The sequence below is a fragment of the Rhinolophus sinicus genome, chromosome 15, assembly GCF_057876585.1.
Source record: "Rhinolophus sinicus isolate RSI-liver-muscle chromosome 15, RSI-T2T, whole genome shotgun sequence".
NCBI classification, from domain to species: Eukaryota; Metazoa; Chordata; class Mammalia; order Chiroptera; family Rhinolophidae; genus Rhinolophus; species Rhinolophus sinicus.
Genome location: NC_142515.1, coordinates 105,508,430 through 105,534,590, shown reverse-complemented (window position 1 = coordinate 105,534,590; position 26,161 = coordinate 105,508,430). Strand labels below are relative to the sequence as shown.

At 34.8% G+C, this 26,161-nt stretch overlaps 1 protein-coding gene across 1 annotated transcript; it reads right to left on the bottom strand.

Moving 5' to 3' along the window:
* Positions 1-1,057: 1,057 nt before the first annotated feature.
* PBK (PDZ binding kinase) lies at positions 1,058-24,134 on the bottom strand. Its single transcript, XM_019733093.3, has 8 exons — positions 23,940-24,134; positions 21,290-21,367; positions 17,066-17,159; positions 12,850-12,992; positions 11,031-11,200; positions 9,450-9,579; positions 3,018-3,194; positions 1,058-2,466 (listed from the first exon to the last, which is right to left on the bottom strand). Exons 2-8 carry the CDS (start codon positions 21,345-21,347, stop codon positions 2,267-2,269), a joined length of 972 nt encoding a protein of 323 aa, XP_019588652.3. The 5' UTR covers positions 21,348-21,367; positions 23,940-24,134; the 3' UTR covers positions 1,058-2,266.
* Between the last annotated feature and the right edge of the window lie 2,027 nt (positions 24,135-26,161).

The following is a 26,161-nucleotide window of genomic DNA, read 5'->3' as shown; positions in this document are numbered from 1 at the left end:
AAAGTAAAGTTTGGACCAAAGTATGATGCTGAATTTACTATCAGCTCTGAGCGGTTTAAGTGATTCAAGAATCGTTCGTTATTCATTACATAATGTGAACGCAAGTGGTGAGTCTGCAACTACTGATGTGAAAGCAGCTGAAGAATTTTTGGAAACTCTACATAAGCTGATTATGGAGAAAAATTACTTGCCAAACCAAATATTCAAAGACAGGGTAACAGTCTTGCTTGGGGGCAATGATGCAGGCTACACACGCTTTGTGATCTGGCAGTGAGAACCCAGGGCCTTTAGCCTCTTTTCTAATGTAATACTTAAGACTACAGATTTCTATAAGCACATCTTTAGCTGCATCCTACAAATTTATATATACAGTATTGCCATTATTAAAAATCTTTTCTAATTGTATTTGGATCACCAAACTGTAGATGACGTAAGTACTAGGAGGCATAAAAGAACAGTCCTCAGCATTCCTTAAGCAGTTGCTTATTATCTCCATAGGTGCAAAGAGGTTCCTGGAGTCCTTATACTGATAGCAAAGGGAGATTTTCTGGGGGTGAGGAAGCTATTTGGGAGAAACCTGATTTGACTTGCCAAATATAATTACTGTAGCAAAACGATTAGTCCTGCTCTAGCCTCAATCCAGTCACCTTACTCTTCTTTCCTGAGAATGAGGCAAACAGCCAAAAAAGAAGATAACATCCAAGACTAAAAGAGCAAGTTCTAGGACAAGAACAAAAGTTTTCTTGCAGTTGGTATCAAATTATCTGCAACTTTGTGTTGAGGACTTCACAGCCCTATCCAGATTCAAGGGGGAAAAAAGCATGCCTGAGTCATTTTGCAATGTCTGCCATAGACAAATGCTGTGAATTTGCTGGCCCAGTTCTCAGGCATTAGTTTGTTCCCATTTAGATATTCCAACCATAGGAACTAGAAACAAATTTCTCAAGGAAAAGTATTTACTAAAAAAAAAAAAAAAAATTGCAATTTATGATAATGGGTTAAGAGAAAAACTGCTTTGTAGCTTGGCAGACCTAATAAGAATGACACAACACATAAATCACAGAGAAAATAATGTCATGATACAAAATCATACATAAGATTTTTCCATAAATTAGGTCAGCTTTCAGTTTACTTTCTTTAAAGTTACTTTAGTAACTTTAATATTTTGATAGAAGATATGCTCATGTGTACCATCGCGTGGTACAATCGCAAACAAAAGGAACCCTCCAGTGAATTTTAATATTGTTTAAAGCGCAGTGGTTCCTAATCTAAGATCTCCCATGTGACAGGAATTTTAAAACTTTTTTACAGTCAAGTCTAAGCATACCACCTAGATTCACAAGCACAATTCAATAACTGAAAATTCCCAGGGGGCTGTGGCTCACAGATAGAAACCTCTTGTCTAAATCACCCTCATTTTACAGATTAGAATAATAAGGACAAGAGAAAAAAATCTACTCACATTCACTCAGTAAGTTTAATGACAATACTCAAATCAGTGGAGTATAAGAGAATACACTTTCTGGTAACTAAAATGTCCTTTATTCTATATCATTCTATTAGAGTTTTATTATTTTTACACCAGAACTGTGACATGTTTAAAATATAGATTAGTAAATAAAAATAAAAATAAGGGTCTCAGTACAGAAAAATACATTTAATAAATGAAAAGCAAAACCCAAAGATCTGGGGAGAGCAAAGAGAGCAAGACAAGCCTTAACCAAAAATGTTTGGAAATACCTAGAGTTACTCTTTTGCCATATTCTCTCAGCTTCAGGTGACCATATTTAGTAAACACATCAACGAAGAAAGGCCAGCAAAAAGTTTAATGTTATAAAAGACAAGCAAAGGTAGACTTATTTTCTATTGCACAAAGTACTAATTTCAACAGACCCATTAAAATTGAGAATATTTAAGATAATTAAAATGGTTAACTACCCAAATTAGTAGGTTAGACATAAGTTTACAGCATTTTATTGCTAGTGTTTCAAATCTATACGAATAAATTCAAATACTTGTTTCTTAAACTTAAGGTTCCTAAACTTTACCGAAAACCCACTATGCTCTCAAATGTATACATAAGTATACATGAAATATCTTTATAATGGAAATAGTTGTTCAAATGTTAACAAGGTGCTATTGTCCTAAAATGGGCCAAAAAGTCTAACTATGGATGCTCATAGCAACCATGTAAATGTATTACAGTAAACAGAACATGTATATACAGGAACCATACTGGAAGCTCAGGTCGCCATGTTTGAGGCAATCACTGGACCTCTGCTTCCAAAGCTTCAACAATGTGCCCAGCAGAAGGACGATCTTTAGGATTTTCATTAGTGCAGAGAGAGAAGAGTTCAATTACTTTCTGGTACGTTTCATCCAGTTCTTCCATATTAATAGGTGGCCTGGTTCCCAAAGCTGCATAGTATGCTTCATCATCAAAGTCACTGTCATCAAAAGTTTTATCTGCTCATGAAGGAGTTAAGAGATTGAAACAATGAAATAAAATCATGTTAGGTCATGGAAAAACTTGGCGCCTGCTCAAACTCACCCTTGTGAAACAAGAATCCATCATCCAGGATGCTTTCCATTATATCAATCTCTTCACCTGTTCTGCCATGGTATAGACTAGCTATTGTCATGGATTTACTATCAATCCATGGTTAGCAACTCTCACCCCTTACTATGTTGCATTCCAATCTTCTTCTCAGGCAAGAGGAGTTTTTAAGGTAACTTTTGCTCCTCTGAATTTTGTCAACTAATCTCCCTGTTCTAAATCTATATCTCATTTGACTGCGCTTAAACTGAGATGGTACCAAATTAGTCATCAGTGTTACTATAATCTACACCCGACACCACTAAATCAAATACCTTGCTCTTTTAAAATTTTAACTTAATAGAAAAATAAAACGCAATCTTATAAACTAATTTTATTTCAAATTTAAAAGATTGGGATTTACATTAAAAAGATGTGGTTGCCCCAATAAATTTTAATTTAAAAACAAAAGTGGTTGTACCTTCATCATCATCATCATCTGGAAGAATAATGTGTGGGATACATAAAGTCATCATTTCCCACAGAGTAAGGCCAAAGGCAAATATGTCTGCCTTATCAGTAATAACGCCCTTCTCCTCCAAAGCTTCTTTGGGTTTCCAAGGCTCAGTGCCAATATAACAGGCCTCTGGGTCGGTCACTGAAACAAGTAAAACGCAGGTAAAATGGTCTTAAGGGAAAACACTAGAAGTCACTAAGAAAGGCAAGCAACCTGAAGAAAAGTGGGCAAATAATTTGACAGGTAGTTTAAAGGTTAATAAATGTAGCCAGTAAACACGACAAAATACATTCAACCTCGTTAGTAAGAATTACTTTTCTCCTAACAAGTTGACAAATATTTGAAAAGCTGGACAATTGGCAAAGGTGTAGAGAAACAGTAATTCTCTTAGAAGGTGGAAGGAATATAAATACATTGTGGGTGTCAAGAGTACAAGACTCTGGAGCTAGATTGCCCTGCCTGGGTTCAAAAACATTTGCAGCTGTGTGACCTTGAGCAGATCACTTGAGCAGATCTCAGTGCGTCAGTTTCTTCATTATTCAAACTATGCTGTCATTAGGCTGAGAGAAGTACCATTTCTATGCCTCTATAATTGCTAAATCAGGGGAAAAGGAAAAGGGTGGAACCACATTGGCTCTTAAAGCTCCTGCCCAGGAATGCCATAGATCGACTCACATTTCCATTTAAAATTTAAAGTCAACTTATCAATTTCAATAAAAAAAAGCCCACTAAAATTTTGATTGGAATTGGACTGAAACTCTACATCAATTTGGGAAGAATTAACAAATTAACAGTATTGATTCTGCCAATCCGCATCATGCTCTCTCCCTATTTACTTCCGTCTTATTCAGTTCTCAGTAATGTTTTATGGTGGTCAGTATATAGTTCAGAGTTTTTTGTTAGAGAAAAGTCTTTAGTATTTTACACCTTTTGGTACTTGTTAATGGAATTTTTAAAATTCTCATTTTCCAATTATTAACTACATATAGAAATAGCAAACTTCACTTGATTCTAGTTCATTTGTAGATTCCTTGAGATTTTCCACCTAAACAAGCACATCAATTATAAATACGAACCATTTCATTTCCTTTCCAATCTTCATGTCTTTTACTTTTTTCTTGCTTTCTCTAAGTTTATTTTGATGGTAGGACTACAGGACAGTATTAACACTGGCCAGAGCAGGCATGCTGGCCTTGTCCTCTGTTTTAAATATGTTGCCTGTAGGTTTTTCTGTAGATATGCTGAGATTAAGTTCCTTTCTATATCTAGTGAGCAAGAGTTATGAATGGAAGATGGATTTAGTCAAATGCTTTTTCTGCATCTATTGAGATAACCATGTAGTTTTCAAATCTGTTAATATGCTGAACTGTGTTCACTTTTGAATATTAAAATAACTTTTCTTTCCTGTGACAAACTACTTAGTCAGATGTATTATACTTTTTATACTATTAGATTCAATTTGCTAATATTTTGTTAAAATTTTTTCATCTATGTTTGTGAAGGACACTGCTCTGTGATTTTCTTTTTTCATACTGTATTTGTCAGGTTTTGATATTAGACTGCTGGCCTCAGAATAAGTTAGGCAGTGGTCCCTACTCTTCTAGTTTCTGAAAAAATATGTATAAAACCAGTGTCGTTTCTTACTGGATGTTTGACAGAAAATAACAGTGAAAATATCCGGGTCATGGTTTTTCTTTGGGGGAATGTTTCTTTAATATAGGGCTATTTAGATTTCCTATTTGTTCCTATATCAATTTTGATAAATTGTATTTTTTAAGTAAATTGTTCTTTTTACCTAAGTTGTCAAATTTGTTGACACAGAGCTGTCTGTAACAATCAATTAATCTTTAAATGTGTGTAGAATCTGTAGCGCTCACCTTTTTTTCATTCCTGATACTGTGATTTGTGTTATGTTTTTTTCTTGATCAATCCAGCTAAAGATTTGTCAATTTTGTCTTTCAAAGAACCAGCTTTTGGCTTTATTAAAATAATTTTTTAGTGTTTGTTTTTCATTTCATTGATTTCTGCTCATAGCTTTCTTTTTTCCTTCCTTTGACTTACTTTGGATCTGCTTTGCTCTTCTTTTTCTTGCTTAGGATGGAACATAAGTTATTGATTTAGAGCCTTTCTTTTTGTAATATAAAGCCCTTTTACATTATATTTTGCTAACATAAAGCCCTTAACTTTAGTTGTATCTCAAACATTTTGATATGTTGTAATTCAAAGTATTTTCCAATTTCCCTTGCCATTTTCTTTGATGTATAGGTTATTCAAATTTCTGTTGTTGAATTTTCAAATACTTGGGGGTTTCCTAGATATCGTGTTGCTCTTGGTTTCTAACTTAAATTCATTGTGGTCAACAAACATACTCTATCATTTCTTCCATAATTTTATAAATTTTACTTTTCAGGTTTAAAGGCTTTACTTCTGCTATGACTAGGATAAACAAAAGCTCTTGCAAACAGAACATTGATTGGACAGTGACAGAGTATATATTATATCCAAAATGAAAATTTTCACTATTAGATTGCTATTAATCTCCATTTCTTCATGAATAAGGTTAGAGTGAAAACAAACCAAATATAACTTACTTTCAAATAAACAGAAAACCAGAGAGCCTGTTTAATGAAAGAAGCTTCTCTTCAGAATTAAAGAAAAGCCTTGCAGGTCTCAAGAAATGTACAAGGAAGAGAAAGGAGGAAACTAACATTTGAAGAACAAACAGGACTGAGAAGGAAAAATGAGAAATCAAGAGTCGAGAAATTGAAGATTCCAGTCAATAAGCACTACACTCATTCATGCAACATTTTGTTGGGCACATTTAATAAGTAGAAGATGAAGATGTCTGTCTGTCTGAAGATGAAGTGAGAACAAAGATGCCAGACTAGGACAATCCCCAGCATCAGGTGGCAAGGAAAGATGTCTTTTTCCTTGACTCAGCTTTAGGACAGTGAAGTTTGAAAGGCAGTCATGTCCAGTATAAGCTCCGCGAAGGCTTTCCCCCGTACCACCTTACATCCAAGAGGCACTTACTGGAATCCACGACTAGGCAAGAGTCTACGGACACGGTCCACATGGGCACTGATTGTGGCCATAAGGAAGGAGTCTTACCCCATTCTAAGTAGGTCAAATTCCTACAGGGACCTGTCAGGCTAAAGAGTAGCTCTCTAGAACTCTGGGTCTAATATAGCAGCTCCAATAGACAATCAGTCAACCACAAGAACATCTCCTATATGTCCACTTACATTTCTCCAACTCGGTGATTAGAATTTAAACATAATGAAAGTGGTTTCCTCATGCTACTGAAAAGTTTGCTTCTCTATGAAGATGGGCTGTTCTGACAAGTTTGATGAGACCACAAATTAATGGTCAGTTATTCCTCTTTAAGATGGAAACATTTTATTGCCCTTTACTACATTCAAACAGTCTAAGCAGACATTACCTTTTTCAGTTCTCATGAATACTATCTCAAATTGAAAATGAAACTGGAGCTGCTTCTCATCCTTCAATTCTGAGCTTAACATTATTTTTTCAGGGAGGCCTTTCTCAACATCTAGGCTGGATGAAGTGTCACATGATGTCATGTTCACATAATTCCTTGTAATAGTCATTATCCTTTAGTAGTATTAGTTACTCAAGAGCTACTTTCCATCCTAGATAATGAGCCCTAAACGGGTGAAGACTGTATGTATGTATCCCATTTTCCTCTATATCCATAGTGCCTACCTCACTCAGTGCCTGACTGTACTTAGTATTAAAAATATGTTAAATAAATTAATCTAGAGCTACCACTGTTAAGATTTGGGCATTTCACAGGATACCCTAGATATGCAATAGTTGTGAAACATGAACATATTACCTATTAAAACAAAACTTAAAAATAATTTTTAAAGATTTAGGTGTATTTTTTTCCAAACTTTTCTTAATGTTTACATAAATACCTATTTGAAGTGCTATTTTGTAATCTGTTCATTTTAGTATATTTGGATATATTTTCATGCCTACAAATATAAACCTACATGATTTTAATGGCTCTATGGTACTGTGCTGTGCAGTGGAGTGGTACAGTAAATTAAACCATCCCTTATTAATGGACATTCTCTTACATTTTGGATGTTCTACTAGTGTGTTCACTTCCCCCATGCTTACATATATTTTTTTTAGATTAGGTTCTTAATTTTAATGAAAAGTATCTATTGAAAATAAACGCCCTCATATACATTTAAGGAAGCACAAACCCATGGTTTATGGTTACACCATATATAGATTGATGCTGGGTGCCAGTGAAGACTTACTGTGTTAGCAGTTTTATTAGGATTGTTATTATTTTTGTTACTGCTTTATTTTCAAAGTTGCCTGGGTTCTGATTCTTCTGTCCCAAGTCTGTATCTTCTATAAGCCTAGTTCTGTATTTTTGACCTTTGCAGAATGTGAGGTTTTGAAGAAATTAATGTTATCAGGTTATAAAAAAAATGCCTGCACTGTCTAATTATTTCTTTAGAACATGTTCTTGGGAATGGAATCACAGCATTGAAGGGCATTAAGATTTTAAGGTTTTGTTTTTAAATATATGTATTTCCAAAGTACCCTCTGAAAAGGCTACACCACTGTGGTAGTTACTAGTGCTGCTCATTAGTCGTTCGTGTTCTCCACCTTTTAGATGCAGAAGAATGGCACTTTCTGGCCTGTTGTGGTTGGGTGGAGCCACAGGACTAGTTTTGCTCAGTGAGCTGTGAAAGAAGTGACTTGCGTCATCTGAGATGGCGCATTTAATTGCTAGTGCAAGTGGGGCTTCCAACAGAACCTTCTGTGATAAACATGCTCTGTATCTGCATTGTCCAATATGATAGCTACTAAGCACCTAAAATGTGGCTAAAGTGGCTGAGGAAACGAACTTTTTAAACTTAAAAATACAAATTAATTTAAACAGCTATATGAGCTAGTGGCTACTGCAGTGGACAGTGCAGCTCTACAGCTTCCATACTATGATGGCAATATTTCATAGCGGATGTTCCAGCAGCTTAGGCCCTAAAGTGAGAGTGACATGGAACATACCCTAGTGGACATGTGGCTTGAATAAGCCTGGGTTATTTTAAGCCACTGAGGTTTCTGAGGGTCTATGTCACCATAGCAAACCTTGTCGTGATCTAACTGATACACCCATTGCAATTTCCATTCTGTGTACGAGAGTACATGTTATCCTACACTGTTGCTCAGACTAGCACATAGACATTTTTCAAAGAATTTTTCAGTAATCATAGCTTTTTAAAAATGGTTTCTAGTTTTGGTGTCCTTCTTGAGCCCAACATTAAGGAAATATTTACATACAACTTTTCTACAATCTATGGGGATTAGAATGCGAGAAATAGAAAACAGCTTTATTTTTTTCTATAACATCTTGACATCAACATTTGATGCAACTATCTTTCTTACTAATACATAAATGTCACCTATACCATATAATAAATTCCATAGGTTTGGGAACTATTTCTTGACTTTCTTATACTTTTCTGTCTATTTTGGCATGAATATCACTGCTTTAATTACTGTAGTTTTACAACACTTCTTAACATCTGGTCAGGAAAATTGCAACTCATCATTCTTTCATAAAACTTTCCTGGCTATGTTTGGAAAATGTATCCTCAAGGATGAACTTTGACACGTTCTAAAATAAAATAGATTATACTGACATTGTAGATTTCACAGATTTTTGTAATTCATTCATTCATTTCTGCTTTTTGGAGGACTTCATTTTTTTTTTTTTTAGCATTCATTAACCTTCCCTTTACCTTATACTCATATAAAGAGGCAAATGTAAATGTTATTTATTAAATAATATGTTGAAAGCAGAAGCTTTATTTGAGGCTGGCTTTGTTCTCACCAAGAACATATCTTAAATTTCCTTAGAAGAGAATGATCAGTACTTAAAATAAAGAGAGAAGGAGTGGGGTTGGCCAAGAGGCAAAAACCTGAAGACCAGGCTTTACCAGCAACATTCTTTCTTACTTGCACTCCTGTTTCTTCTTCTATCAGTTTCCCAAATCTTGTCACTATGTTGATGCTGAATAAATGAATTCCTGTATAAAACCTTAATGGAATTTCATTTTCTATTCCCTACCACTTAAAAATCCCAATCTAGATTAGAAATAGTTACCAAAGTTATCTTTAGTTAAAATATATATTAATAAGAAAACAATCATTTATATCATGGGTGTATGGCAAGAGAGGGGGCTGGAGGCTGAGTGGAAGAGACATGACGGATATTTTTTATTATACACTTTTTTATAAAGTTTTTAATTTTTGAAGAATGTGAACTTATTACCTATTTAAATATGTAAAAATTTGAAATTTAAAAATAGTATAAAAACAAATCTAAAAAATTCGAATGCTACTTACCAGTCATATTTTCATCCAATGGTAGAGAGACCCCTACATCACAGATTTTAATTGTTTCAAAATCACCTTTGATTACAACATTTGAAGACTTTATATCTCCATGAAGCAGCTTCTTTTCTTGGTGTAGATACTAAAATACACCAAGTGGAAAATTTAGCACATCTGAGCCAAAATACAACTAATGAAAAATGTATAATAAGCTTCAAACAAAAAATAAAACTTGAACTCCCTTCCTAAACTACAGGATTAAACCTGTCCATCATTTCAAATTATTTGAAGCTAGAGAAAAGAACATCCCATGTTATCTTGGTCTGCCATACCGACCAAAAACCTAAAAGATGCTTTGGAAATCGATGTCTGTAGATAAGCTAACTTTTTATTTTCAAACCCATCTCACATACTTGTATATCAAAAGATGTTACAGCAGATTTCAAAATATACTGCAATTTTACTCGAGGCTAGTAATTTTTAGAAACAATTTTGGAATCTTCACAATGAGGCATCCTTTCTTCAAACGAATTGTTGAGATGATACAGAACAACAGATGACTTCGGAATACATATTATTTACAAGCAGAAGACGAAGCAGAATATAATCTAAGACTGTATTTTTTTTATACATTAACTCTTAGAATTGACAACTAACAATATTTATCCATAATAAAAAATGTCCTACAAAATTTATTTGCTCACGGATCAGCATTTGAGCTAGTACGTTGTGAGCTGGGCTTGAAAATGATGCAGAGGTAATTCTTGGTATATAACTTGAAACACTCACTGTGCTTAATTTAAATGTTGCCCATCATAAATTCAATGTGCTCAAATATATTTGTAATATATTAATTCCACTATACATATACATTTAAAATCATTATTTATTAAATCATTCAAATTATTTAGTTTAAAACCCATTTAAAATTGGTTTTTCTGTGTATTAAAATATATATATATATTTAGAAATACTGTTTTTCCAGTTTCACATCTCATGAATCAATTTTATTTCAACTTTTAATGTGCAACTTGGATATCAGTTATTACATGATTCACTTTGAGTCATCCAACAGTTTTCTGGAGCCGTCATTACTTCTAATTTACGATATAAAATTCTTTTTATTTCTTAGACTATTTCTATCTAAAGGCACAATAATTTATTTGCATCACACTGAGAGAGCTTTTCTCATTTTACCTATAGATGTATATTCATGATTTCCAAAATTTACTCCATAAAGCAATCTTTAAGAGGTTGTTTACAATCAACAGAAGGTTAGGCTACATCTCCAGGAATAATTACTAAATTTGTGTTAAATTTATTAATCTGTCTAACTAAACCTAACATGTGATCTCTATAAGCAAAACTACCTGACTTGGGTTATTTCAGACTATGTATAGGCCTCAAACACTTTGCTGATCAAAATAAGGACATAGTGCACGCTACAATATGAGAGATTCTATAAGGCAACTTTTTAACCTAAGCAACCCCTTCTATTTGGGGGAAAAAAGGCCTATCTTGTAATTAGGTATATAAAATATTTTGTTTTACAATGTTCCACAAAAGCTATTTAAAATATAATGGCATAGTTACCTTTAACCCTCTTGCCACATTCAAAGCAACTTTTAAAATTATGGATGCTGGAAAAGGACCCTGGCTGTCTTTATTTCGTTCTTCTATTAAGTCATTTAGGGACTTTTCACCCCCATATTCCATAGCAAGACATAGACTACCATCATTGGCTTCAGTGAAAGCACGATAACCTTAAAGAAGCATAACATTTTCTTACTACAATAGGGAAGACCAACAGTAACATTTGAGTTTTTTACAGTAATGTAATGGAAAACATCTGGATTAACATTGACAAATATACAAAACTATTATTTACAAAACTATTTCAGTAGATCTAATTTAAAATGCCTTCAGCTCTCTCTCTCCCCCCTTCTAATTCTTCTGTTTTCAAATTTGCTACTTACATAACCCACCAATTTCTTTCCATCTTTAGTATCAGGGATCTGAATAGCTAATTTTATCATATTACTAAGAGGTTTTTTTTCACAGTATCGCTGAATATTCTGTGTTAACAAGGAAATCTTAGAATTTAGAGGAGAAATGAAATGTAGGAAAGAGACCGAAGGCAGAAAAAAGAAAAAAAAGGAAAATGCATGACAGGTCCTTGATAATATTGTGGAAGTGAACTTGTGTTAGGCATTTGCTTCTGCCCTATTTTGCACCATTTTTCTTATTGAAACCCAAACCCTCTCACTTTTGCCCCATCTACCAGGAACTCCATTAGTGAACTAATGCACTTTATTTTCATTCATTGTTATTCATATATTTATTCAGCACTATTTCTTACTTTTTATCCTTAGTTATTTATTCATTTTCACATATTCCTTCATTTGTTTCTCAAGGTATCAAGGTTTACTATAACAAGAAATACAAACTTAAATAAAATAAAACAAATGGGTGCGCCAATCTGGACAAAAGACTGTATTTGAGTGAGCCATAGACCCTTCCATTGCTATCTCTATGTGTATTCCAAACTAAATTTGATGGCTCAATAGAGCAGAGAAGATTGTTCATAAATCAAATTGGATATCAAGGGAATTATCCACACAAACATCTCATGAATCAAATACAGAAGGAAACTCCTCCACACTGAGGGGGCTCTTTGTCAGTGGAACATAGATAAATGCTTCTCTGTGTAGGTGCGCTGGGAATTTCTCCATAGAATCAAACAATTTTCCTGGGATGGATCTATCTGGGGGAGCTGCAAAATAATTGTGTTAGTGCAATTAAACTGCGATCATCCTTCATAAATTACATTCTACATTATGCAGTATTTGAATTAGCTGCTATTTGAAGGTAAAAGTCTACTCTGGGTGAGAGGTCAGACACAGGTAAACATGGTTAACTAAATCAGAAGGGAATCTCAAATGACATGCCTGAGAAGTAAGAAAAGCAGTGCAAAGATTTATTGAGAAAAGTGTTCAGTTCATTTAAAAAAAAAAAAAAAAAAGCCTTCAGCTTGCAAATAGTACCACAAATTAAAATATTTTTAAATATGTTCTGCATTCCTAAATATAATGGTTTACCAGACCCCACTTCTATTAAAAATGACAACAAAGAAATTATCTAAATGAAGATTATTTTATATTCCTGAATTCTCCATAGTACTAGCACCCTAATGACTATATCTATTCCCATGAAGTTTTTAATATATACTTAAGCATCTAAAAAGATTATACACAATTTTTATCTTAGAATGTTCACATTAATTTGATTCTTACCAAACTCTACCACTATCCTCTTCAGTTTTTATTTGTGAAACTGGTTATGAGATTATATAAACTGTTTCTGAATAAACAATATTATACCAGATCCTGCTGCCAAATAACTTTAAACTTACCTACAATGTTTGGATGATGAAGGCTTTTCAAAATCTTAGCTTCATCAGTTAGTCTCTTTTGATACATACTTTGATAATAACCATTACATTTAGTATTAATCTTTTTCACAGCCCAAGGAGAATGAGACAAGCCTCTTGGAGATCTTTAAAAAGCAATCATAAAATGTACAGAAAGATTAATAACACATTTCAAATGACTAACAAAAAGTTCCACATTTTGAAAAGGACTTGACAGTAATTTGTTTTTTAAAAAACATTTACAGTATTTTATACTATCAAACCTCTGCTACATATCCTTTTTAATTGAAAGATAAACAGCTGATATATCTACTAATTATAAGAGAAGTCTGTATCTATTTCTGGAAGGGAGGAGATAATAAGAGAGAAGAACTAGAAGGAAAAAGGTGGAATGTTAAAAATTTTAAACTTCAATATTACTACTTTCTAATTTTTCCATTCAAGCATTTAAGACTACCAACTATTTATCAAATATTTAATTATATGTACCAGAGTTGAGTTCTAGAATGCTAAAGTAACAAACACCAGTCTCTAAGAAACAATTTAAAGAGATGTACAAGAAACATCTGGCCCATATATAATCATATAAAGAACAAAGGCTTATTCACCAACAAATATTGTGTCTTTACACTAACCACTCCACCGTATACCTTTCACTACATACTCAAAGACAGGCGCATAAGGCAATAATAATAAACATACAAATGAGAAAAAAGGTTAAGTTGTCTGTTTTCTAGGAAGATTCAGCCATCTTAACAATAAAGTATAAGTGTTTTGAGGCCTAACTAGACAAACAGGTAAAACAAAGTCAGGGAAAGATTTACCTGAAAAGGTAAGCATTTATTTATGAGTACATCGAATTACGAAAGACAAAGTGCATGTAGCATAGAGTCACAAAAGTTAGTGAAAGAGTTCAAGATAAATAGTTTAACCGTAAGAACATAACAACATATTGCACCAAGAATTCATTGAGCTTTGTACTACCTCATAAGCATAGCTCTATGATTACAGGATCTTTTTTTAAAAAAAATCAAGAAACATGTACTCAGGGGAATCACTAGCTTTCTTAATTTGTATACATCTATTATCCATAAGTCTATATAAACTATTTTTACATCTCCAGTTTTAGATAACAAGAGCATTTGGGGATAACCTCTTCCATGTCACTTTACTATGAAAAATATATTTTTCAAGTTTCAAGGGGTATCCCATAACTCTCGAATGTTTAGAATTCAGGTCCATCTTCACCTTTTCCATAACATATCCTAATCTACCAAATGACAAAAATAGATTTATGAAATCAGAATACTTTGCCAAGCTAAAAGTTAGTTCATTGAATAGGCTAATAGAACAGGCACATTTCTGATGAGATTGCACAAGGGGAAAAAAAAAAGAGGCACAAATAACATTGTAATAAAAAATGGGGACATAACTATAGATACGAGTATAGCAGAGATAAAAAACAAATACAAGTGAATAAATAGTAAAACTTTTACACCAATAAATTTAAAAGACAAAATAGTCAAATTCTTAGAAAACTGATAAAAGAAGAAATGTAATCAAGAGTTTAAAATCTTCGCACAAGAAACACAAAGCCTAGATAACTTTATAGGTTAGTAAACTAAACTTTCAAGGAACCTATCAATCTTATGTAAATTGTTCCAGGAAACGGAAAGAAAAGGGACTACGAGTCTAGTATAACTTTAATAAAAAAGTCAAATAGGTACAACAGAAAAAGGAAAATCGCAAGCCAATTTCAGTTGTATCACAGATGCAGAATTTCTAAACAAATAGCAAACTCAATCCATCAGTATATTAAAAAATAATACACATCAAAACTATGTTGGGTTTAAACTAGGGATGCAAACCTGACTGAACATTAAAAATACGCTTTTAGATTAAAATGACAGCTTAAACACAGACATACCGTATAATTTTTATCCCTCTCAAACTAAAACTAAAACAATTGGTTATTTTAAGACATACTCCCACCAACAAGGATAAAAATAACGAAGAGGAGACAACAGCAACAAATTTTTGGAAGATGGCAAGCAGATGAAAGTAAATGACTTAAAAGGCCCAATGAGCTTCTTGAAAGTTATTCAAAAGCAGGTAGACTCCTAGACACCCTCCCCCATTCTGTATCACTAGGCAGTTGTCCATTCCCTATCCCCCAGCTTCTCAAAACTAGAACGAGCTTTGGAAGGGGCTAAAGCAGACTCTTCAGTTTGAAGTTTGCTGAGGTAGCTGAATACCTGTGAACCACACAGGAACACAGTAATGTGTGACCATATACATACTAAATACTCAATGAGTTTCCATATGTGTATATACCTGTGTTATCACCATCCAGATCACAATATAGAACATTTCTAGTACCTACAATACACTTAGGATGCTGTTTTAAAAAAGGAAATTTTCAGATAATTAAAAGTAGACAAAAATGAAAAACTCAATAGCAGTATCAGAAGATGAAGTTGGAAAAATCTCCCAGGAAATAGAGCAGAGACAGAGAAAATAGGAAAACCAGCGCTGCCCCCCCCCCCCAAACTACATCACAGATCTGTCCAGTAAGTTCAACATTCAAATAATAGGAGTTCCAAATAAAGAACAGAAAAACGGGTGAGAGTTATCAACAAAGTAATTTGTACAATAATTTCTCAAAAATTTAAGAACAAGAATTTTCAGAACCCAAGAGGCCCACACCTATGCACGTCGCTGTGAAATTTCAGAACACTGGTGACAAACAGAGATCATACAAGGTTCCAGTTCCAGGGCAGTGGGAGGAACAGATCATATAAAACAGGTTACATAAAGAGAATCAGCAATCAGAAGGACTTCAGAATTCTCAGCAGCAAACACTGCAAGCTAGCAGACAATGGAACAATGTCCTCAAGATTCTGGAGGAAAATTATTTCCAAACAAGAACTCTAACCCAGAAAAGCAAAAAGGCCATTCAAGTATGAAAGTAAAATGAAACATTTTCAGAAATGCAAATTCTCAAAAATGTATCTCCTGTTCACCTTTTCATGGGGAGCTACCAGATGTCCTCAAACAAAACAAGTTGTAAACCAAGAAATAGCAAGACACGAGGCACAGAAAAACAGAGGATCCAATTCACCAGAGAAGCAAAGGAAATCTCCAGGTTACGAGGAGAGGAAAATCCCACGCTGACAGCGCCATGTTTAGAGGAGTGGTAAGATCAGACTGGAACAGCTATTTTTCAGTATCAGCCATATAAATTTTGATTAAGTTAAATACAGTTTAACTTTGTTAACACATTTAACATTTAAAAATATATTTTTAAAGGGAAAAAAAATGAGACTAGCCATGAACCTGTGAGAAATTTTTTCTTTCAAAGTAAGTTTTTAGACACTAATAAAGCATGTTCATAAATAACATACAAACAAACGGGTGTTTAAACTACAAAAATGCTTCAAGAACACCCACTTATATATAATTGCTATATTATTCTCAATTCATTAGATTTTTAGTAAAGAAAGCATTTCTGTTTAGAAACAATATAAACCTAACAATACACTGAGTTGGACGAGGCCGGCTGATTCCAAGAATGCATAAGGCACACATAATGACTCAGTTGTTTGCCACTTAATTAACATGAAACTAGGTACAGAGTATGAGTAAAAGAAACAACCTAAAAAAAAATGTGTTTGTTAACAATATTAATAGCTTTTAGTATCAACTATTTCATTTTTCTTTTAACACAATTTTCCTACATTAAAATCATGTATGTACCTTTCTTACTTAACAATGATAAGATAGAAACAAAAACTTTACTTTTTTTAGAAGAGAGTATCTTGAGAAGACAACTCTCCAGATAGAAGAGAATGACAGTCACTGACATCTCCCACTTGGAGTCCTTTTTGAGGTTTTCTTATTAAGAATCCTACATCATTCCCACACAGGAATCCCTTTCCTCTGTCCCTTTCCCTTCCCATACAAGGAAAAGGAAAAATTATAAGGTAAATTACTGCTCCTTTAATAATCCATCAGGAGGAAACTAGGAGAAAAGTATACCAAGCAGAGCTCTGGTAGTTATAAAAGGTTCTAGAACTGGAAGATAGCAATCAGGTAGGATCAGGAACATACCCTAATCTAAATATTTGAATTTTCAAATTTCTTTTTGTCTCCAAATATAGTGGAATGTAAAAAGATTAATCTGAAATCTTATACTCACCTTTTCATAAGATAGACATTTACCCCTGTGCCAAAGCCAAGTTTCTGCATAAACGGAGAGGAAGGTATATTTATATATGGAGTTGAACATAATGCTATAAATGTCAAAAAGAGAAATAAAATTAGTATTTAAAAAGACCTCTACAAATGCAAATTAAAATTCTCAACATATTATTGTTAAGAATAGAGTATTAGCATAATCTTTTGGAGAGCAATTTGACACTATCTATCCTAATTTTAAATGACCAAATCTATTTTTGGAGCTCTATGTTACAGTAACACTGAAGCAGGGATCAGTAAATTGCTTATTTCTGCATGGCCCACGAACTAAGAATTGCTTTTTGAAATTGGAAAAAATAGGTAAAAAAGAATATGCAACAGTGGCCGCCCACAAAGCCTAAACTATTTACTATGTGGCCCTTTACAAAAAGTTTGCCAAAGCCATCGTGCACATGCATGCGTGCATATATTTGAATATTGGGATTCACTTTTGTGGCTGTAGAAAACAAACAAAAAAACCTAAGTAACCATTACTAGTCATAATTATAGTGTATCTATATTACAGAGCATTATACAATCATTTTAAAAGATGAGACAGGAGTCCTACTTTTGCTAATGAATAATTAACTGCTCCTGGAAATACCATCTAGAAAACTTGACAAAATATAGAATAGCAGTTGTCAGATATTTGACAATAGGTAGAACAGGGTTGTGATCTTTGAGAGAAGAGAAACAATGAAGTGAGCCATGTCATTGCCCTAACTTACTGCTTTAAGGCGGTTTCCAGGCCCCAGTACAAAGAAACACAGCATAGAGGTCTTGTCAAATTGAGACAGAGATCAGAGGTCAAGGAGAGTTAGATAGCTAGAATTTGTGGAGCAAAGAACTAAAAGAGAGAGACAAAGTTAGGGGAAAAGCTCCAGAGATCTGAAAAGAGGTCTCCCCTTTAATGTTTGGCTAAATTCTTATCTGAACATACAATGGACAGAACTCCCCAAAGCTGGGGCAAGCATCAAGGCAAGCAGTAAGCTAAACAATTACCTGACATTACACAGATCTAGGAATACTACCGAAAATAAGACCGAGTCTTATATTCATTTTTGCTCCAAAAGATGCATTAGGGCTTATTTTCAGGGGATGTCTTATTTTTTCATGTACAACAATCTACATTTATTTAAATATAGTCATGTCATCTTCTTTTGGAACATCATTATAACATACTAAATGTGTCCATCTGGCTGACCATCTTAACGGGCTTATTGTTGGGGTAGGTCTTATTTTCAGGGAAACACGGTAGCTCACTTACAATCATTCAGTGTGGTAAATCTGTAGCACACAGGGCATTGAGTTAAGTGCTCTAAAGCGTCATGACTTAGTACAGCTAAATTTTAGTCCAAAGGAAAAAGTTTACAACAAAGGCTTAAGCAATCCTCAAAAGAAACAAGCTAATGTGCAGGAAACTAAACTGCAGGTAGAGCAGAACAAAATCACACATCCTTCAAAGGAATAACCAAGTCCAGCACGCAACAATGTGAAATGTCCAAGAGCCAATAAAAAATTACTAGGTAGCAAGAAAATACGGCCTATACCAGGATACCAGGAGAAAGATAAACCAATAGAAACATACCATAAAAGGACAGTGATATAGAAGCAGCAGATAAAAACCATAAGATATAAATCTTAAAAATGTGCTCAATAATGTAAAGGAAAATATGAGCATAACAAGAAAGAGAAGTAAAAAAAGATCCTAATGGAACTTCAAGGAATTAAAAATATAATGGATAAGAATAACACCAACTTAGAGTAAATGAAAAAGCCACTAAATTTTAAGACAAAGCAACAAAAAATACCAAAGATGAAGCACAGAGAAAAAACACTAGGAAAAAAATAAAGAAATCGTCAATTTGCTATGAGACAATAGAGAATCACATTAACTATAAATGGTCTAAACAGTGTTGTCCAATAGGACTTTCTGTCATGATGGAAATGTTCTATATCTGTGCTGTCCACTACAGTAACCACATATGGTTACTGGACACTTGAAATGCGGCTAGTACAACTGAAGAACTAAATATGAAATTTTATTTCACTTGAACCTTAATTGCCACATGTGGCCAGTGGCTAAACAGTCTAATTAAAGGCAGACATTTTCAGGATAAAAACAAAACAAGACATAACTACGTGCTGTATAATAAACTTTAAATATAAAGACACAAATAGGTTAAAAGTAAAGGGCTGGAAAAATATTACCATTGAAACACTAATCAAAAGAAAGCTGGAGTAGTTCAATTAATATCATATAAAGTGGACTTCAAATAGAGTACAACACCAGAGAAACAAAGGAATTTTTATTTATAATAGTAACGGGGTAAATCCATCAAAAGAAATAACTTTCCTAAATGTATGTGTACCTAATGACAAACTTCAAAATACATAAAGCAATAACTGATAGAACTGAAGGAAAAAAATAGGCAAATCCACAATTTTCATCGGAGACACACCTCTGTCAGTAATAGAATAAGTAGACAGAAAATCAGTACTGATACAAAGACCTGAATAAAACTACATGAACAAGTCAACCAGCTTGACCTAACTGACATTTATGGAATACTGCGCACAACAGCAGCAGAAAATATGATCTTTTCAAGCACATGAAACATTCATTAAGATAGATAAACTGATCAAGTCAGATTGACCAAGGAAGAAAGAAAATATAAAATACCAGTACCAGACAACAAAAAGGAGACATCATCACAGAGCCTACTGACATTAGAACAATAATAAAATTATATCATTAATTACTTTATACCAATAAATTTAACTTAGAAGGGATGGACACATTCCTTGAAAAACACTAACAAAGTTTCTTACACAAGAAGAAATAGATAAGCTGAACAGCCCAATACCTATTAACTGTGAAATTACAGTTCATCTCTCTCTACTAAAAAAACTCAGGCCCACCTGGTTTTACTGGTGAATTCTACCTTAAGGAAGAAATACTATCAATTCTACATATACTCTTCAAGAAGAGAAGGAAACACTTCCCATCTTACTTCAAGAATACAGAACACCCTGATACCAAAACTAGACAGACATTCCAAAAAAGACAGCTACAGTCCAATATCCCTCACGAACACAGAAGATATCAGCAAACTGAATCAATCAATACATAAAGTATATACAACATGACTAAACTGGCTTTACCCCAGGAATGAAAGGTTTGCTTAACATTTGAAAATTAACATAATTTACCACATCAACAGACGAAAAAAAATAGATTATGAAAAAGCTCTTAACAAAGTTCAACACCCATTCATGATAACCAGGAATAAAAGCAAAATTCTTCAACCTGATAAACAGCATCTGTGAAAAACCTACATATACTCTGTGGGGATGTTGATGGCAGGCGGTGTATGAGAAATCTCTGTACTTCCACTCAATTTTCCTGTGAATCTAAAGCTGCTCTAAAAATAAAGTCTATTACCAAAAAAACCCCCACTTTATATCTAATATAATACTTCACTGTGAATAAGTAAATCTACTCACACCTCTTCTACTCAAAAATATATTGGAGCCAGTGCCATAAGGAAAAAAAAAAATAGACTAGGAAAAAGAAGTAAAACTGTCTTGATTCATCTACATTACCAACTGTACAATGTACAACACCCTAAGCAATCTATAAAACAGCTAGTAGAGTAAGTGAGTTTAACATCGTTGAAGGATACAAGGTCAACACGCAAAAGTCTATATTAAAAATGAACATAAGACTTTCTTTTTCCTATGTTATCTTCTAGAAATTTTATAATTTTAACCATTTTTGTATATGATGCATAATAAGGGTCAATTTACATATTGATATCCAATTGCTTTTATTTGTTGAGATTATCCTCTGTCCACTGAATTGCACTGGAAAAATACTTGTATCTTTCCTTCACAAGAGCAATGCATGTTTGAGACCAGGAAAGGTAAGTAGTTCCTTAATGGTTCAAGTTAAGTTGATTTCTTCACCAGAGAACCTCCAAATCTATTAGAATGTCAATAAAATTAGCTCGTAGGTGACCATTTCCGGCCTATAAAATAAGTATTATTTGTTAAGATCAACATTATAAAACGGACTTATGCTAAAATTGTGTAAGATAGATAATAATTAAAGCATGAAACTACAATAATACTAAGATATTTCTAATAGCAATAACAATGAAGAAAGGTTTTATATAGATTTTACCAGATTTCCTTTTTTCAGATAATTTGCTTGGTGTCTTGAAATTACTGATTTCTTCCATTGTAATAATCACTCTAGGTCCTATGATAAAAATAAATTGAAAGTTACACTGCAATTATAAAGATTACAACTCATTCATGAAGAAAAAATTCCTGTAATACTATCACCCATTGTATCACATTAACGAAATCTGAGAACGGAAAAAGACTATGACAAATATTTAGTCCAATTGTATTTACAATGAGAAAACTAAAATCCAGAGGGGTACAATTACTTACCCAAGGTCATTGAGTTTTTTTGTTTGTATTAATTAAAAAGTAACATACGCACTTGGTTCTTTTTTAAAAAATCACCTAGTACAAAAAGATAAAGAGTGAGTCTCCCTCTCACACTTCCCTGTAGCAAACAGGCTTTTTAAATATCTTTTAAAGAAATTGTCTATGTAAGCAGCATTATTCCTAACAGCCAAAAAGAGGAACTGAAATATCCATCAGATGAACGGATAAATAAAATATGGTACACAATACACACAACAGAATGTTATTCAACAGAATACATATTTTATACAATAGAATATTATTCAGTCATAAAAAGGAATAAAGTTCTGATATATACTACAACATAAATAATCCTTAAAAACATTATACTAAATGAAAGAAGCCAGACACAAGAGGCTACATATACGATTCCATTTACACCTAATGTCCAAAAGGCAAATCCATAGACAGAAACGGATTAGTTGCCAGGGGCTGGGAGGAAGGGAGAACGTGGAAGGACTGCTAGTGAGTGGGTACAGGGCTTCTTTTGAGGGCCACGAAAATGTTCTAAAATTATTAGGTTGGTGCAAAAGTAATTGCGGTTTTTGCCATTATTTTTAACCTTTTAAACCGCAACTACTTTTGCACCAACCTAATAGGTAGTAGTTTAATATATTCAACTTTGATTTACCAAACATCACTGAATTATATATTTTCAAAGGATGAATTTTAAACTATATGTATTATATCTCAACAAATTGTTATAAAAAATTGTCTATGCAGGGGCAGCCGGATGGCTCAGTTGGTTAGAGGGCGAGCTCTGAACAGGGTTGCTGGTTCGATCCCCATATGGGCCAGAGTTGCACCCTCCACAATTAGATTGAAGGACAATGACTTGGAGCTGACATGCCCTGGAGAAACACACTGTTCCCCAATAAAAAAAATTTAAAAATTAAAAAAAGTATGTCCCATAGAAGGTAAAACTGCCCCCCCCCAAAAAATTGTCTAAATAAACAATTGTCTAAATAAAATGTACATACTGCACATACATGCAAGTTAATCCAAGCTTTTCTTTCTTCTGTAACATATTTCTTAAAGAATCTTTTATAAAGATTTAAAAAATTACTTTAGTTTTTGTTTAAAAAATTAAATTTTATATTATTTATTTATTGTAAACTGTTCCTACATGTTCCTACATTCCTAAACTCGTTTGGTTTGCCTGTAAAAAATTGGGAAGCAGAGAGAACATTTCCTTTAATTTTTCTGTATAGCCCATAATAGCATCTTTTAAAACTGTGCCAAGAAAAAAAAATTCATCTCAAATGCCCACCTTTAATTTTCTGTTAATGAGAAGCTTGTTCAGTTTTTAAAGTGTAGCTACAATCACCCCTCTCTTTAAGATTTGCCTGAATTTAGAACACGGACGATCCCCACCCAACACGCACTTCTAAGCCACCCTAGGACTAAACAAATACATACACTACTGGCAAAGCAAACATGTAGAGAGAGCCAGTAGATAAAAGGAAAAGCAAGAGAACAAGAGAAAAAATAAACATAATTGAGAAAAGAGAAGGAAAACAGTGGGGTGAAAGTAAATGAGAAAGAAAGTAAAGTTCTGAGCAGATTATTTCTAAGGTCCTTTACACTTTAAACCCTCAGTAGGATTTCTGGGAGTAGAGGCACAGACCGTCTATCCCCTAAGCCAGCAGTTTATAGAGGGCTCATTGTTAAAAAGCCGTCTTCCACCTGCTCAGTCCGCTCACCTGCAAATCGGAAGCCCCATTAGCGGTAGTGGAGGGGTTCAGAGCAGGCAACCGTGCTTCGCACTCCTTTCTCAACCTCCACCCCCCTCCACGCCAGCAGAACCCTTCGCCAGTTCTAGCCGCCCCTAAGAGTTGGAATTGAGACCCACTCGGCTGCGGTGATGAACTGTTTCCACCAGGCAGAAGCCCCCGTGTTCGGATCTGGCACAAAACTAAATGTGCCTGAAGACTGGGGTCTGGCTTTAAGCAGAGACTCGGGCCTCCGGGTACCCGTCCGTAACATCATTTGTGACACAATAGCAGCTTGCCGGATCAGGGGTGCCCACATCGGCCAAACCACCGTCTTCTCCTATGGAGCTTCCACCAAAAGTAGAGAGCACCAAGCTCCGCTTAGAGAAAGAGCAATTTCTTCCTTGCAATCCCCACCCTACCCCGGGATGCGCCCTCGGGTTTGAGTCGCAAAGATGACGCCTAAGAAAACTCCGAGTTGAACGCCGCATTCCCAACATCGTCAACGTTTCTTCTCTGCCACGGGCTGTTACGAAAGCAAATGCAGAGGCCTCGGCTGCGCGGAGTGCTCGACCCCCACCCAGGCCCGCGCGCAGTGGGCGGCCAGAGAAGAGCGCCCCTTACCTGAGCCGTTGGACGCGGCGGACTCACACTCCAGGCAGGAAAAGACCGCGATGACAAGAGGTCCAGGCCAAGGCCGTCTGGAAATCTGCTCCCGAGGGGCCGCTAACTAGTAGATTTCACAGCTGCCTCCGCCACCCGCCGGCCCACACCCGCACTCGAAGACAACAGTTGACGTTTGAACGCTTCTCGCTTTCAAAACCGCGCGCGCCGCCTCGACGTCAGCCGCAAACTACGGGGTGTCGCGCGGGACAGAACTAGTCGGCATTCGCCGTTCCTGCTCTTGCTGGTCTTTCCAGTTATCTTACCGATCCCATTTTACTACCAAACAAGGACGCTTTCGAGACAAATAAAAGGAAGAGAAGCGCACAAAAAGACAAACTAATTTTTACCACCACTGTCAGCCCTTCGGAGAAACAACTCTGGTTGAAAAGAATATATATATATATGCCTGTATTTAAAGCTGAAATTCTTCCCCAATTACTACAAATACTGTGCTCACAATGTGTAATGATTATTATATAAATTTTTATTACAGATTTATTTGACCTTGGAACACTATAACTAAAAATGCATTAACCTGGAGTAACAATCATTTTTGGCTGAGAAGAGAAATATTTAGAAATTTTGATAACTCATAATTACCACGCACATTCATTTCAACAATTGTTCATTTATTCAATACAAATATTTATAGAGCACTTACTATGTACCAGGTATGTATTGAAAGTCCACTATATATACTGTAGTAGTCACTACAAGAAACCAAAATGATAAAAATCACAAAACTCCCTCCTGCTCAGGAGGAGCTTAGAATCTTGGATGTGGGGAGAGGAAGGGACGGGCAGGTACCCTAAGAACACACACACACAAAAAAAAAGAAAAAGAAAACACACACACATACACACACTTCATAGTACAAAAGTCTTTATGTGGATTACTGTGTTCATACACTGTTTTTCAAATGAGGAAACTATGGCACAGAGGTTAACTAATTTGCCTAAAGTCATAGAGTTAACAAATGGTAGAGGACTTGAACCCATGTTGAGCTTAGAATTCTTCTTTAATAAATGTGCTCAAAATCTCTTCCGTCTTACACATACACGCACACCTCTCCACCTCCACGGCATTCCCATTTTTGGTCACCCTCTCCTAAATATAGATGGTCCCCCTGTTATCAAATTTATTTATTCATTTATTTTTATTTTTATTTATTTTCGGTGTTGAAATATACAGACCTCATCATCTTTTTAAAAAAATCTATAATTTTCTAGACTTTGTAGTAAGTCGTACATTTTTACAAGATCTCTATTTTCTGTTCTTACTGGCTACTAAAATCTTATCTGGAGCCAGAGACCAAGAGCTTCTTAATTAACCATTTCTTGTGAAAAGAAACTCTAGGGAGATGAGGATATTGACACAGGTGTGAGATGAGGCAGAGCATATTCACAAGAATGAAGGCCCTTGGGTAAAGACTTAATACTCACACCATCCTGTTTCCCATTTTGTAACTATGAAAGAACCTCCAGAGATTATCTGCAGGTTCAATAAGCTTGATTGAACTTCACAAGCTTAATGTTAGTGAAATGTAATCATTAACCTCAAAATCTTGAATACCAGTCAGTTGTCATGGGAAACAGCTTCCAACCTGAATTGGTTATTTTCCCCCAGTGTATAAATGTCCTGGAATCCTTGGCTTAAGCCTCAAAGTCTATATTTGACTCTTGGCTGGTTGTACCCAAAGGGACATTTACATCATCACCTTTTTATGGCATAAATTCCGGTTTCTGTTCCATTCAGGGCCTCTCCTTTTGACTTTCAAGAGCCTAGTTTGAAGGGGGAAAAATATTAACATTTACCCCCCTCTTTTCACTGCTGTTACACTTAAATTCTCTTTGAGGCCATATGGATGCAGCTGATGGGCTAGAAAAATGGTGAGAATGTTTAGGGAAGCGGAAGAAAAAATGTTTAGTTTCAAAATTTCGTCTTGTTACGTCTGTATATCCAACCAGTCAACATGTCCGTAGGGTGCTGCTCAGGCATCCTGAAGCCACTGGGTCCACAGCTGAGGCTGCCTGAGTTCAGCCCCTCCCCAGCCCCGATCTCCCCTCCTTCCCCGTGATCCTCTTCTGAGTCCTAGTTTTGCTGACTGGCACCTCCATCTATCCTCAGGGCCTAAGCCAGGAAGTGCCCTTTCCTTCACCCATCTAAGTTCTCCCAACTCC